Source organism: Alligator sinensis, unplaced genomic scaffold (assembly GCF_000455745.1).
Source record: "Alligator sinensis unplaced genomic scaffold, ASM45574v1 scaffold500_1, whole genome shotgun sequence".
In the NCBI taxonomy this organism is placed as follows: Eukaryota; Metazoa; Chordata; order Crocodylia; family Alligatoridae; genus Alligator; species Alligator sinensis.
Genome location: NW_005842740.1, coordinates 371,863 through 385,471, shown reverse-complemented (window position 1 = coordinate 385,471; position 13,609 = coordinate 371,863). Strand labels below are relative to the sequence as shown.

Sequence of the window (13,609 nt, the reverse complement as noted above, 5' to 3'; positions counted from 1 at the left end):
TACTGGATTCACTACACCTTATTCTCATAATGTACCTGAGAGCTCCCAGAACTATGCATTTTGCAACTGGTCTAGGAGTCAGGCTAAGTCTTGCTGCAAGAGAGAGTTAACCAAGGAAAGAGGCTGCAATAAGAATGAGCCAATAGGGCTGAGGTCAGGTTTCAACACAATGCAGTTACCAATGGGGGTTGCAACATTAATACTTAGAAATTGAAGGCGGCGTCTTTCCAGAGTGGCTAAATCACCAGAGAGGGAAGTTCAGTGGCTTTCAGCCTCCACTGTGAAATGCAAGCAAGGAACTAGGATTGTTTTAATTCCTAGAGGCTGTACATGATCATAAGTACCAGTGATTCAAAGTAACCGTACTGCCCTGAAAGAAGCTTTTTCTATCTTAAAGAGCCACAACAAAGAGTGTATAAGGCAGATAGCCCTGTGTCTGATCTCTATCCTGGCCTTGCATTTTTAAGTGAGATCTGGGTTAACTCTTGGGAGCACCTCAGTCTTGCATTGTTGGTTTCCACATCCTCAAGTCTGAGCTACCTCTCTGTTGGCACCTGCTGTGTTCTTTGCATCCTCTCACGCTGCATGCGTGCCCATTCCCGTTGCAAACAAAGTAAAATCCGTCCATGCCACTGGGCAGACTAATGCATAATGGTCACTTCTGAATGGGGTGCTCTATTGGCACTCTTTTCAACACCTCTGCCAATTTTTACAGCCCGGTACAGTTCAGGTCATTTCAGCTAAGGACCGCAGCTATCTGACCCACATCTCCCACATCTGCTGCGACAACAGCTTGTCGTGCTGAAAGAATCGGTGCTCCTTTGTATTTAAAACATCTTGTTAGGACTCTGTCTAGCTACAGAGACACTAGGAAGTTAATTCCAGTCTGCTATATCTGATTTGCTCCACCATATGCAGCCAGGATTACTCAGTTCTGCTGCTGCCATGCAAGAGGAAATCGGTTAAGCACTTGAAGATTGGGTGGATATGGTCTGGGGTCACTTGCTCAGTAGCATCTGAGTGAATGCCACTGTGTCCCAGACGGTTAATGTCTTCCACTGCTATATTTTTGCTGGCAGCTGGGAACGAGAGAAGACCCAACATGCTCGCAGGTGCCATAACAAGTCAGTGAATGAGAAGGAAGATGAAACCATGGATGAGGAGGATAGAGAAGTGGAGGGCACAGATTCACCTGAACCTCATGAAGTCATGGTGGCAAGAGAGGAGATCAACATGCTGTTGGCAGAGCAACGCAAAACAGCAGCCCTAAAGGTGAGATTGAGCATAAGTCAGTGACCTCTGCATGCCCCAGCCAGAGTCCCAGGGTGAGGGGGTGGCAACTACATCGTGTATATAGTATGGCATCAAATGGAGGCAGAGCTGGTGCTTCAGACCCCAGAGGACCTGAAAGAGGAAAGAGAAGTGGCACACACAGAAGCTTGCAGCAGTTTGCATACTCCCGGCTGTAGGAGCCTGCAGGTGGGCAGGGACTACAGCGCAGCTGCAGGTGGCAAATTCTGATTACAGGCTGCCTAGGGAATGGGACCAGCTGAGGCAGATGACTAGCTGGTGCCTGAGCAGCTAAAAGGGCTCCTAGGGAAGAGAATTAGAGTCAGTTAGGGTCTGTGAGTTAGCCCTTCAAGGACTGAGTGAATCCTGTGTGGAATATGTTAATGTGTGGGGCCTGAGTGGGATTGTGGCTGGTTCCTAAGAGGGCAGCAAGCCCAGGAAATAAAGAATTCTGTATAGTTAAAGGACTGTTTGAGCTAATTAACCCCAAATCCAACACACACACACATACACTCTCTCTCTCTCCCTCTCTCTCTCTCTCTCTCTCTCTCTCTTCCCTGAATTTTGGTAGCCTGGTCTCCTGGCTGTGTAGAGGTGATGGATGTGCTTTGCCATGTCAGAGCGTACAGGGGTCTCTGATCTGGCAAAGGGCTTTTGTGGTGATGTTGCTTTGGTCTGGCTGAAGAGAAGTAGTAGAAGAAATAGTGGAGGCAGATGGTCATTTGTTGTGATTCACTGAGAAAAGCTGCGGTGGGAAATCACTGCCACAGTATTGGAGTGGGTCAGACAGGGGTGTTCACAGATGTTTCAGTATGAGCAAGAGGGCTCATGAATTGAGCCAGGCTGCTAGGAAGCCCTCAGTGCTAATCCAGGCTCTGCCATTCATTCCTCAGTACTGGGGTAAGTCACAAACTCTGTGTCTTGCTTTCCCATTCTTCAGGCAGGGATTGCCCTTCTTCCTGGGTGCCCACCTTTGTACAGTTAGGGCCATCTGTTAGTCACTGGTAGCTCAGTGCTTTGGGAAATCTTTGGTCTTAAATGACATTTTGTGTCTGTAGGTTTTCTCCAGCTGAGGAGTGTTCCTGGCTGTGTATTTGACAGTCGCATGGTTTGCCTTACAGAATATATGAATAATAATCTCCATTCTCATTACTGCAAAGCACTGTGCCCCTAGACCCCCTATCCAGGGAGGTGGAAATACAGTATCTGGCTGCACAGAGGAGGTGATCAGACAGCTGAGCTGTTTCTCAAGCACTCTAGTAAGTAAATATTACCATGCTCCTCTCCTGGTGGCTCATGCAAACTCTTGCTTGCCCATTCAGGCAGAGCTGGAGAAGCGGTTAGCCAATGCCAAGAAGAAGGCCTCCCAGATGGAGAAGCTGCTCCCCAGGCAAATCACCAGCAAGGACCAGCAGGAGGTGCTGAGGCTGCTGTGTAGGGCTCACGAGCTGGAGGTGGGCAACACGGAGCTGCAAGCCAGCGCCTTGTACAAGGAGAACCTGCTGTGCCAGAAGGACTTTGTGATCCAGCGGCTGCAGCAGCACAGGCTGCTCTGTGAGGAAATCATTCAGCAGCAGCAAACGCTGATTCAAGGTAAAACCCCAGCCCTACTCTCGCTCTGCTGGCATTGCTGGGCTTTGGTGATGCCGAATGGAGACTCCTGTGCCATGAGCCACATCCTGCACCGACCCGCACTGGCTCTGCTAGATGGTCTGGGTGCTCGCTAGCTGTTTGTCTTCTAGTGTTTCCCTAACTTTCTTCCTCCCTCCAGACCATAACATCCCTGTCCCAGGGACCCTGGGGAAACTGCATCATCTGTACTTTCATGAGTTAGAGGAGGGGACTCTGAACCGCCTTCTCCTGCTTCATTCATTGATGTCCGCCACGCTCAGGGTAAGGCAGAGCTGACCTGTCCTTTTGGCTACAGGATCCCATCCACCGCTCTATGCTTCTGGGTAATAGCCATTCATTTGCACACACAAGAGACCCTGCTGTGTCTCAGGAACCCCCCAGGGTAGTCTGAGGCAGCATCGCTGGCACGTTTGGGGAATGTTCCCTTCTCAGAGAGGTATCGGGCTGCTACCTGGGGCTTGGTCCATAGCTGTAAGAATCTGTTCTTTTAGTGTTTGATTCAGCAAAGCACATAATGTATTTGCTAAAGTTCCCATGAACTTGTTCAAGCACATGCTTGATGCTGTTCTGAACCAAGATCTGCATCCTACCTCGGTGTACCACGCTGGCTTAGAGCAAATGATACTCCAGTCCCCCTCTGAAGAAATGGCTCATGTTCCAGAGTGGGTCTCTCTCAGAGTGATGTTGTGAAGATGGAAGAGGGTTGCTTACCAGAGAGCCTCTAGTTTTCTGAAAGCTGTGACTCAAAGGGCTTCTCTGATCCTCCCTCCTTCCCTTTCACTCACAACTTAAGGCACAGGGCTCCTGGAGACAAAAAGGATATGAGGAAAGACTGGAAGGCTTTCATACCATCAGCCACCCTCATTTTGGGTTCGGGGGATCCAGTGAGCTTGGTCCTTTTTAGACAGAGTCCAGGATTTCACTTGACTTTGTTGTTTTTGTTAGAATGGAGTCAAAATGCATGTCCCCTCGCTGCAAACTGAGATCAAAGGTCTGGAAACTAGGCATGCAGGTCCAGCGGGGGGACTCTGTAGGGACAGTTATTAGAAGAACAAGAACAGTAGATAACCTTACCTTTCCCAATAACTGAAACATCCATCACCTCTGCAGCCTGCTGGCATTGGGGCACAGGAGCTCATCCCCAGGGAACAGTGGGATATGAATACATTGTCTATCTCTGTTATTTTTGCAGTTTTTTGTGAGGATTTCTCCAGACCGTAGCATGCTGCTGGCCACTTCTTAATACCTTGTATTAGCAGGAGGGCATCCAAATGGCAACTCCCCTTATGCATCCTGGCTTGTCTCGAATGCATGTGACACAGTTGGTTCTCACGCTGAGTTAGGCTTGCTGTCAATCCTGTTGATACTCAGGAGGAGCTTGGGTTACAGATTTGAATCCTGCATGGGGAAACCACAGATGCTTCATCAGTGGAGATCCCTGCCTCTAAGTAGGAGGCTGGCTTTGCCACAGGGGCACAGCTCTGACTAAAGTGCAAAAGCTCGGCCAGTCACTCTGCTGGGGATTTGGGTGCCTTTTGAAACGGAGGTGAGCTAAACAAAGTCCCTTTCAGCTATTTGTAGTCTTGGGGGTCACAGAAGTGGCAGAAACCCCTTGAAATCCTCTCACAACCAGTTTTTCCTCTTTGCTTCCTTAGTGCCTGACCAATATGGTGTCCTAACCTGGAAGTAAAATCTGGCCTGCAGCAAGAGTTTCAGTTTAGATCTGCAATAGGATCTGGGTTCCAGGAAAGTCAACAGGGTGGAGAGAGGGCTTTGGACTGAAGATACCTGTGCTCTGCTTGCTGATGGTCTTACTGATCAACTCTTTTCCTGTTGCCCCAGGATGGCTCCACTCCAGACATAGCTCAGCAGCTGGACCTAAGTAAGGAGGAGGCCAGGAAAGAGCTTGCTGACAGCAGGAAGGGTCTTCCTTGGGGAGCAAAGTTTGAGCTCCCATCCATCGTCTTGGAGTCAGACAGGTAACATGGAGGCATTTCTATCTTTTTCTGGGGGTCTCCTCACATTCCCATTTTCCTCTCCATTCTCCAGGGCCTGGTAGCATACCAGATAACTGCAGAGGCTACCCTATGGGGTACCGAGGCTACCCTTGGGTGTTGTTGAGATTTTCATTATAAAGCTCAGGACCTTGATAGTGACTCTACAACCAGAGGGCTGGCTGCTTGCTTGGGGTGTGGGAAAATTGGAAGATTAGGGACTTGAATCTGACTTTTCTACATCCCAAGTGAATTCCCTGATTGATTACACAGCCAGTCTCTTGGCGCAGTCAGTAGTTAATTCATATCGATTTAAGCCTGGTAGTTGGAGCTCTCAGGTGGAACAGCGGGGACTAAGAGTCGGGTACCTTGTCTGAACGAGGCAGAGGCAGGGACTTGAATCTGTCTTCCACATCCCACCTAAGTGACCTGAGGCCTGGACCACTGGCAGTTCTGAGGATCTTGCTCTGAATTTGGCTAAAAATTCCATCCGGGCACGTCCGTATTTGTGGGGATTTTTTGTTGTTGGAACTGAAATGTTCCTGGGAAATGTCAGCTTCTGTAAACTGCAAACGTCTGCTTCATCAAAAATTTCCCTGTCTGCTCTTGGCTAGGTTTCCAGGTCTAAAATCCTCCCAGAGCAGGGAACAAATCAGAAGGTCCCTGGTGTCTTACTTATTCATTGTACAGCTCTGTGTTTTAATAGGAACCCTCTCCCAGAGAGCAAGTGGGATGCTGATTTGAAACCAGTGAAAGTGAAAGGATGTGAAGCTCTCTGAAGGGTCAAGGTCCTTCCTCTTACCTTCCCAGACACTCTCTCCCTACCTCTGCTTTTATGCAAGTCCTGGTCATCTTCCCCCTATCATTTTGGAAGCTATACTCCAAACTGGTATCTCCTATTGCCCTAATAAGACTGAGCTCCCTGTCTGTCTCTCTGAAGGTCCTGGTGCCCATCTCTTACGCATGTAGTTCCATCTATTCATCCCTCTCTCTGTTCTTTTCGTAGTGACAGCTACCGCTCATCTAAAACGACACCTGCCAGGAAACTGGGGAATCCAGATATCCTTCTCAGTCCTACTTTCGCTCGCTTGCCAAGAAGCCCAGGTCACCAGGTCAGTATGGTAGGAACAGAGTCCCAGGGGGAGTTGCCAGAGTGCTGTTGCAGTAAGTAGCACCGTGTGTGTGAAGTGGACAAATCCCTCATGGTTGCATGTTGTATGGTGCAGTGAAGGGTGCAGGAAGGAGGTAAATATCAGTGTGCAACAGATTCTCCCCAAAGTGGTGGTCTCCTGGTTTAAGGTATTGGGGATACAACTATAGAGCCTTAGGTTCAACCTACATCTCTGTCCCACGTTCCTTTGTGAATTTGGGTAAATTATTTCATCTCAGTTGCTCAGTTACTGGGGATAGTTATACTTTCTTCTCTCAGAGGTGGAAGGGAAAAGACAGCATTTGTGTATAAGATGCACAGATGACATGGTGACAGGAGTCCTAATACCTAGATAGCAACATACATTATAGGAAAGGGAAATCATATGGTCCCAGATTATCAGATACTTCTAGGCCAATAGCCAATTCACCTAATAAGGAGACCAAATTATCATCTACTCACTGTATCCAATGCATGACAAGGTAGGCATTAAAAATATGCCTACCTTGGGGAAAGAAGATGATGAAGTGACTTCCCCTGGTGTTCACCTCCTCCATGTTATAATGGTAAGACCATGACTAGAGAAGGCTGTTGCTGTCCTGGAGAACCTGAAGCTGGATGGTGTTTGGTATTATCCAATGCCCTCTCAATTAACGCAAAATTTATTTTAGGAGTCAAATTCCATGCAACCCCTTTTTGAGGTTGACTTGTGGACAATCTGGAAGGGACTGTGATATTGGCTAGTGCCTGAGAGCAGGATGGAGAGGCAGGAACTCTTGTCCCTCCCAAAGCAGGCTCCTTTTGTAGCCACAGGTAGTTTCCTGACCCTGTCTGCCTCAACGTAAAACAACACCGACCTGCATCTCAGGGGGAGTGACAAGAACTGACTGTTGTTTGGGACATACCTTGAAATGAAAAATGCCCTAAATGTTAAGGAAGAAGTCACTACTGAGTTGCCTTATGATCTCACTGCTTTGATTTCTACCAGAAATCAACTGGTGTTGCTGCTGGAAAGAAGATTCCCAAATTAAATTCTCCCACCTCCCTGGACTTAACCAGGAAGAAGTCAGCTGTGGACATCATGACTTCTCCACTGAGCCCAGAGGCTTTGAAAGAGATTGCAGTTAGCACCAAAAGCATCTCCCTCATTGCAGCCCGCCGGCGTTGCAGGGCCCAGACCAGAGACCATGGGAGTGAACCCATCTCAGCCCACTTTTTTGAGGATGACATGGTGGAGCCAAAATATCTGCAGGCCAGCTCCACTCCAGAGCCTCGTGTGAAAGGCAGAGGGAGCTTTGGGAGCCTCCCAGAAGAGCCTCAGAGGGAAGAACGGCTGCACCCCAAAACCAGGAGAGAGTTGAGAAAGGAAAGAGATCGGGAAAAATCAGCAGAGAGGAAAGCCAGGAAGAAAAGATCTCGTTCTCTTGAACACAGCTCCCAAAGGGTAGATGATCTATATGTTTCTTCTAGTGGGGGGAATTGGCAAAGAGGGACCCAAAGGGAGGAAATATGCTGGACGCGGTTGGGTGGAGAGATGGTCCAAATGCTGTTATGGCAGAGGATAGTGCCCTGGGCAGAGGCAGCGCTGAGCCACCACACGGGGAATGTTCTGACTTGCACAGATCCTTTACACATCCACTACACTGTTAACTCCTGGTAGCCCGAGCCAGAGACAGACACGGGACTAAGGAACCTGCTTAGGGGTAATGTGACCCACAGCTTCAGAAGTGTGCGGTTGAGGTCAGTGGGTGTCTTGATGGTGTCTTCTAGGTGTCAAAAGCAAAACATCGGACCCCTTCAAGTCCCAACATGGACAACGTCTCTGAGAACCAGCTGCCCAGAGCTAAACTCTCCTTGGAGTCAAAGGGCAGAGGCACCCTGTCCCCTGCCACGCAAGCTCTTGCCAAGGTCAAATTCCCCATTGGCCACCAGGCAGGTAGGACCAATTGACAAGACTTTACAAGACACCTTCAAGTGTGTGTTTGGCTGCAGCCTGCAGATCAGTCTTTGAGAAATGGGAGAAACAGGTCACAGCAGAAGTCTATGCTAACATGAGCTGCTTTAAGAAGACAGAAGCTTCTTAAATTGCACAGAGTTGTGTCAGGTAGACTAGTAAGCTCTTGGCTGAATGGGACGTTGAAACTGTCATGCTCTTTAGGTCACTTTCTAAGTCACTGCCTCCTAAATGTCCCTACACCCTGAAGCCCAAGTGTCCCTATTCATTCTGTTCTGTGTGTGGCACCAATTGCTAGTATCAGCCCAGTTCCTAACACACAGGTGTCCACGAGTACAGCCATTCATTTGGTCAGCCCCAGCACAGACCGGAGGCTGAAGGAGCAGGTTGCATAACCACCTCTGGTCACTCCCAGCCTGGCTGGAGATGCATGGTGCTGGAACTGCCAGCGGGTCAGCTGTGCTGCATCTGTGGCTAACCCCAGGGGATTGCAGCGTGGGGTTTATCAAACTGTTCAGGTGAACTGGCTGCACCAGTCCAGCATTCAGACCCCTGTGATGACGCTGACAGCCCAGCCTCCCCCCACCCCATTCTGACACCTATCATTAAATTGCCGAATTCCCCTTTGGTTGTTCATTTAAAACAAATCAGTGTTATTAATATTTCACTTGCAACTCTAGCACTTATTACTTGTATCGGACGTTGTTTGCTTGCCTTACTCCTCTCCCAGTGTTTATAGTGAAGACTTCTGTTTCTCCCGCATTGCCCAACAGAAACTGCACTGCAGGTGCTGGTGATAAGCAATACCCCACCCAGCACTGTCCAGCAAAGCAATGCAGGTCTGACTCGAGGGCAGGTCCTACAAAAGCAAGTCAAAGGTGAGTGGAAAAGATATCATGCAGCTGGCTTGTGTTCCACTGGTGAATTCTTCCCTCCAGCCCTCGCTCTGTAGTGGTCCCAACCAAATGAGCTGTCAATATAACAGCTCACTGCTGAGTTGGGAAAGCGATCCAGTGGGCAACGTCTTTTGGAGCCCAATTTTAAGCCACATGTAGCAGCAGACAGACAACTGGCAGTGTTCCAAAAATGGGAGTTACGTTCCACCTTCCCTTCAGCCAAACAATAACTCTTAGGAGGGGAGGATAACCTCTTCAGATGTGTTTGCAATCCTACCATAATCCATATAGGAAGCACAACTAATCTGAGCTAGCTGTGTAACAATGGGGCTATTTAATGCCTTCCACTAAGATTTTCTTTGACTCTTAAGGAAATGAATTGCAAATCCAGGACATACTGAAACACAAAAAAAACACCTCTCCCCAAGGCCCTGAAAAGACCTATGCTCTAATTGGTACCTATCAGTGGGGTCCAAGTCTTAGTGCTTAATTGATTTTTGGGCCACTGAGGCAAAACTCTGCTCCTGCAATGTGAGAATGTGACCCTCAACCCAGTCTTCTTTCACACTCAGGGCCTGCAGATGGTGCCAGCAGCCAGCAGAAGAAGCAGTCAGCCAAAGGCACGAAGAACCTGCCAAAGTCAAAATAGTCATGGGCGAAGGTGGGAGACTGCGAGTCTGTCTGCCTCCAGGTGACCAGGGCTTACAGGGGTGTTAGGAGTATGTGCATGAGGGAGCCAGTGTCTTGAGAGATGTTTTAGCCAGTTTGCTATGAGGCTGGGGAGAAGGAAAGGGCTGCATATTGTCTGGTGTTTTCCCCTTCAGAAGTTTTTGCTTTACCAAGCTCCAGTTGCTTCTTGCCTTTAAGACAGATTGGGGGTTGCTTTGCTGACTGTTAATGTTCAAAGGAACAGGCAGCTCCACTTTTTCTCTGTCCAGAAGATGGCAGACGGGAGTCTCTGTCATCTGGTTGTCTGCACTCCAGCACAGAAGAACCCTAAATTGCCAGGGCGAAGGTGTGGAGATCATGCAAGGGGCAATTTAATTATTAAGAACAAACTCCTTTAAAATACCTCCCCTACTTTCCTGATGTTTATGCATATCACAGTGGAGCTGGAAAAGGTGATGCATGTCTGGCATGAAGCTTGGTTGAGCAGATGTTTGGCACCGGGAACAAGCCAGGAGTATTTTAAGTACTTTGCCATGTGCTGAACAGTTCAGATCTTCCAGGAGAGGTGCAGTGATCAAGACAGGCTGTGTTTTGAGCCTGGGGGGGAGGTGAGCTAGGGGAACATGCTTTCCTTCCAGCAGTTTTTCCTGTGTTCCCTTGGAGGAACAGGCATGTTATAAATAAATTGTGATGAGTATTGTTTCCTTGTTCTTGGTGTTTTCTTTGCATTACAAAGTGGCGTGGGCCATTTCACTGAGTAAAGGTACTCTTTATTTCCCCAAAGGTGAGTAGCTTCTCTCAGCACACCTGTTTTGCCACCTGCCTGGCATTTTACAAACACAGCCAAGCAAGGTCATGTCACATTTGTGGGCTCATGTGTTTTTTAAATGGCAGGCAGGTTATTAAATGGATTTTTAGGGTAGTAATAATCCAGTACTGCACGTGGGGCTGGGGAGACTGAATTCATCAGTATTTAGGAAATGCCTTAAAATCCTGAAATGGAAAGCAGTACAAGTGCAAAACAGTCCTTATGAATTCTTCATTCTCACTGTCAGTGTAATAATGCAGTCTGATGTTCCCTGTTGAACATGAGGAAGCTCGATGAAGCACATTGCAGACGAGATGGGCCAGGAGACCTTCTTCTATGAAGATGACTCTTCCACATGAGCACAGAAATGAAAAGCACGCCTAGATAAAATAAGCAGACAGTGTGAAAACAAACCTTTTCCAGCAGGCCGGGAGCCAGCTCTCTCTTCACAAGGCACCACATGACTCCAAGGAGGAGCAAAAGACCCCAGGCAGTGGGATGCTGCAGGCTTTCCCAGTGTATACATCCCAGCTAAATAGCTTTGGGCTGAATCACTATGGGACTTCCCAGTATTATGAAGCAAGGCTCTATTTCATATAGAGACCAGGACCCTGAATCCTGAGACTACCTTGCTGGTTTGTGGATATAACTCTGAATGGAGGTTACAAACAAATAAAGCCTGGTGATAAGTTCCCCAGAAGAGTGCAGGGAGCAGGCAGTGTATCGGCACATCATGTGGCAGTACTATTAACAGCTGTTAATAATTTCTCTAAATTTAAAAGCCACAGTGAAAACAAATGTGGAAATTGTTATTTGAGAATGACGACCACACAGATGGTCGCATGGTTTTCTTTTGTTGCTTTGAGAACCACAAAAACTGTCAGTCTCCAAAATACGTCCCCAAATTGGGCACTTATATCCCAAGAGGAAAAACACTAATAGACTCGTGTTCAGCAGCCGAATGAAGGACTTTGCCTTTGACCTGAAGTGAGTAAAACTCCTGTTCTTGTCTCTTCCCTGCCACAGAAAAGACAAGGGTTGAAACTGTTCTGAGCCTTCACTGTGATGACTTTTAACTGTGCTGAACCAAAAGGGGACCCAAAGCTTGCTCAAGTTACGGTTGCATTGACACCATGCTCGCATTTTCTGGGTCACCCCTCCTATAAGTTGCACCGACCGGGACAGCTTGAACTGCATTTCTTCATTGGAAGGCCAATGTGCAGAGAGGACAGGTCTCCGTACCCGATGTGCCACTCGGGGACAAACAGCCCGGCTCAGATACCCTGCTCTGCTGGCTTGTTTCTTCTGTAACCATGAATGAAAACAGTGGCCTCTCATAGAGCCTGGTTCTGCTGCACAAAATTGCTGTTGCTGTGAATGTGGCCCTGCATTTCCACCCTGCACAAAAATCACCCTCCTGAACCATTAGGTTTTCCTGTCTTTGATGGTGCTGTTCCTTTACAAACCTGTAGGCAATTTAGCAATGATTTCTAGGTTAACAGACCCACGAAAAGCTTTTCCTAGTATGAGTAATTGGTTGTAAGTTAGTTTGACAATGTAGCAGCTTACCCACAAATCTTCTAAGAGAGCCAGGAGCCTTCTTACAAGGGCCATAGCCTCTTCATCTGGTTACACCTTGCTCCCTGTTAGACTAGGAGCAATCACTGGCTTCCACCTCCTCAGCAGATCATTTGCAGGACTGTACTTATTTCCATTGGCACCATGGGCAGCAGACCCCAGTCCCGGGAACTGCTTTCTGATCTTGCTGCCAACTCTAAATCCTTCCATCTCTGACTTGGGGCTGGATGAACCCCGTAGTGGGCCCCAGGCTGAAAATCAAATGTTTATATTATTTTTTGCTTGATGCTTATAATACATAAAATAAGCACAACTGGGCCCCTTCTTCGCTTAGGGCCTGAGGCATGTGCCTAGTATGCCTATGTGGTAATCCAGCCCTGCTCTGACCCGGTTTCCGGAGGAGGGGACGGACACTGCGTGGCGTTTTCTTGGGTGAGGCTGAAGCTGGGTCCTTATTCCCCATTCTCAGTTCTCTGTTCCTGTACATTTAGGGTGAGGCTGAAGTTTATTCCCCATTCGTGTTTCTTTTTGGAATAAGGAGCCAACACTAGCTGGACGCCGGGGGGACATGTGGTTTGGGGGGTTTGCCCATAACCCCAGCTCCTCGTTCAGGCCCATGTGCTTGATCTGTGGCTCTGCATACGGTTTTTAGGAGGAAAATCCACTCTTAACTGTCTTGCGTGCCTGATTCATTGCTCGCAGCCTTGCACTGTGTCTAAGATGCATTTTGAAAGAGGAGCCACCTCATTATCGACTCCAAGATGAACGTGAGCCGCCAATGCCAGACTGCAGCCAGCAAGGCCAGCCAGACCTTGTCATGCATCCAAAGGTGCATCTCAAGCCGGTCCAGAGAGGTGACCTTCCCCTCTACGCGACTTTGGCCAGGCCGCAGTTGGAGTACTGCGTCCAGTACTGGGCGCCGCACTTCAAAAGGGATGTGGCCAGCCTGGAGAGGGTTCAGAGGAGGGCCACCCGCTTGGTGAGAGGGCAGCAGGACAGGCCCTACGAGGAGAGACTGAAGGACCTGAACCTGTTCAGCCTCAGCAAGAGGAGGCTGACGGGGGACCTGGTGGCTGCCTACAAGCTCATCGGGGGAGATCAACAGCAAATAGGCAGAGCCCTTTTCTCCCCAGCACCACCCGGGGTGATGAGCAACAATGGTCACGAGCTGATGGAGAATAGGTTTAGGTTAGAAATCAGAAGGCGGTATTTTCCAGTTCGGGTGGCCAAAATCTGGAACCAGCTTCCCAGGGAAGTGGTCCTTGCCCCTACCTTGGGCAGATTCAAGAGGAGGTTGCACGATCACCTGTCTGGGGTCTTGTGAACCCAGCATTCATCCCTGCCGGTGGCAGGTGGTCAGGCTAGGTGATCTCTTCAGGTCCCTCCTGACCCGAGCTACTATGAAACTACTGCTATGATACTATGGTACCTTCAGCCTGGGCATCAGTAGTTGTTTTTTTAAATAAAAAAGGAAGTGGGACCAACGAGGAGCCGGGGCCGCGCTCATCCCCCGGTGCGGGCCGCACGCGGGCCGGGCCGGGCTGAGGGACGCGACCAGGGACGCGCCGCGAGTCGGTGGCAGAGCGGGGGCGGCCCCGGGGCGGCGCCTGCGGGACCCCCGGGCCGGGCCGGGCTTCT

General features: G+C 49.0%; 1 protein-coding gene across 1 annotated transcript in view; it reads left to right on the top strand.

Moving 5' to 3' along the window:
- LOC102381592 (kinesin-like protein KIF19) overlaps nucleotides 1-10,269 on the top strand; it is a 23,759-nt gene extending 13,490 nt beyond the window's left edge. Inside the window, exons 12-20 of the mRNA XM_006034446.2 lie at nucleotides 1,080-1,272; nucleotides 2,613-2,883; nucleotides 3,062-3,183; nucleotides 4,765-4,901; nucleotides 5,923-6,028; nucleotides 7,055-7,510; nucleotides 7,837-8,002; nucleotides 8,794-8,898; nucleotides 9,489-10,269. Of these exons, the coding sequence (XP_006034508.2) occupies nucleotides 1,080-1,272; nucleotides 2,613-2,883; nucleotides 3,062-3,183; nucleotides 4,765-4,901; nucleotides 5,923-6,028; nucleotides 7,055-7,510; nucleotides 7,837-8,002; nucleotides 8,794-8,898; nucleotides 9,489-9,565 (1,633 nt within the window). The 3' untranslated portion in view covers nucleotides 9,566-10,269. The remainder of the gene's footprint in view (nucleotides 1-1,079; nucleotides 1,273-2,612; nucleotides 2,884-3,061; nucleotides 3,184-4,764; nucleotides 4,902-5,922; nucleotides 6,029-7,054; nucleotides 7,511-7,836; nucleotides 8,003-8,793; nucleotides 8,899-9,488) is intronic.
- Nucleotides 10,270-13,609: the final 3,340 nt, after the last annotated feature.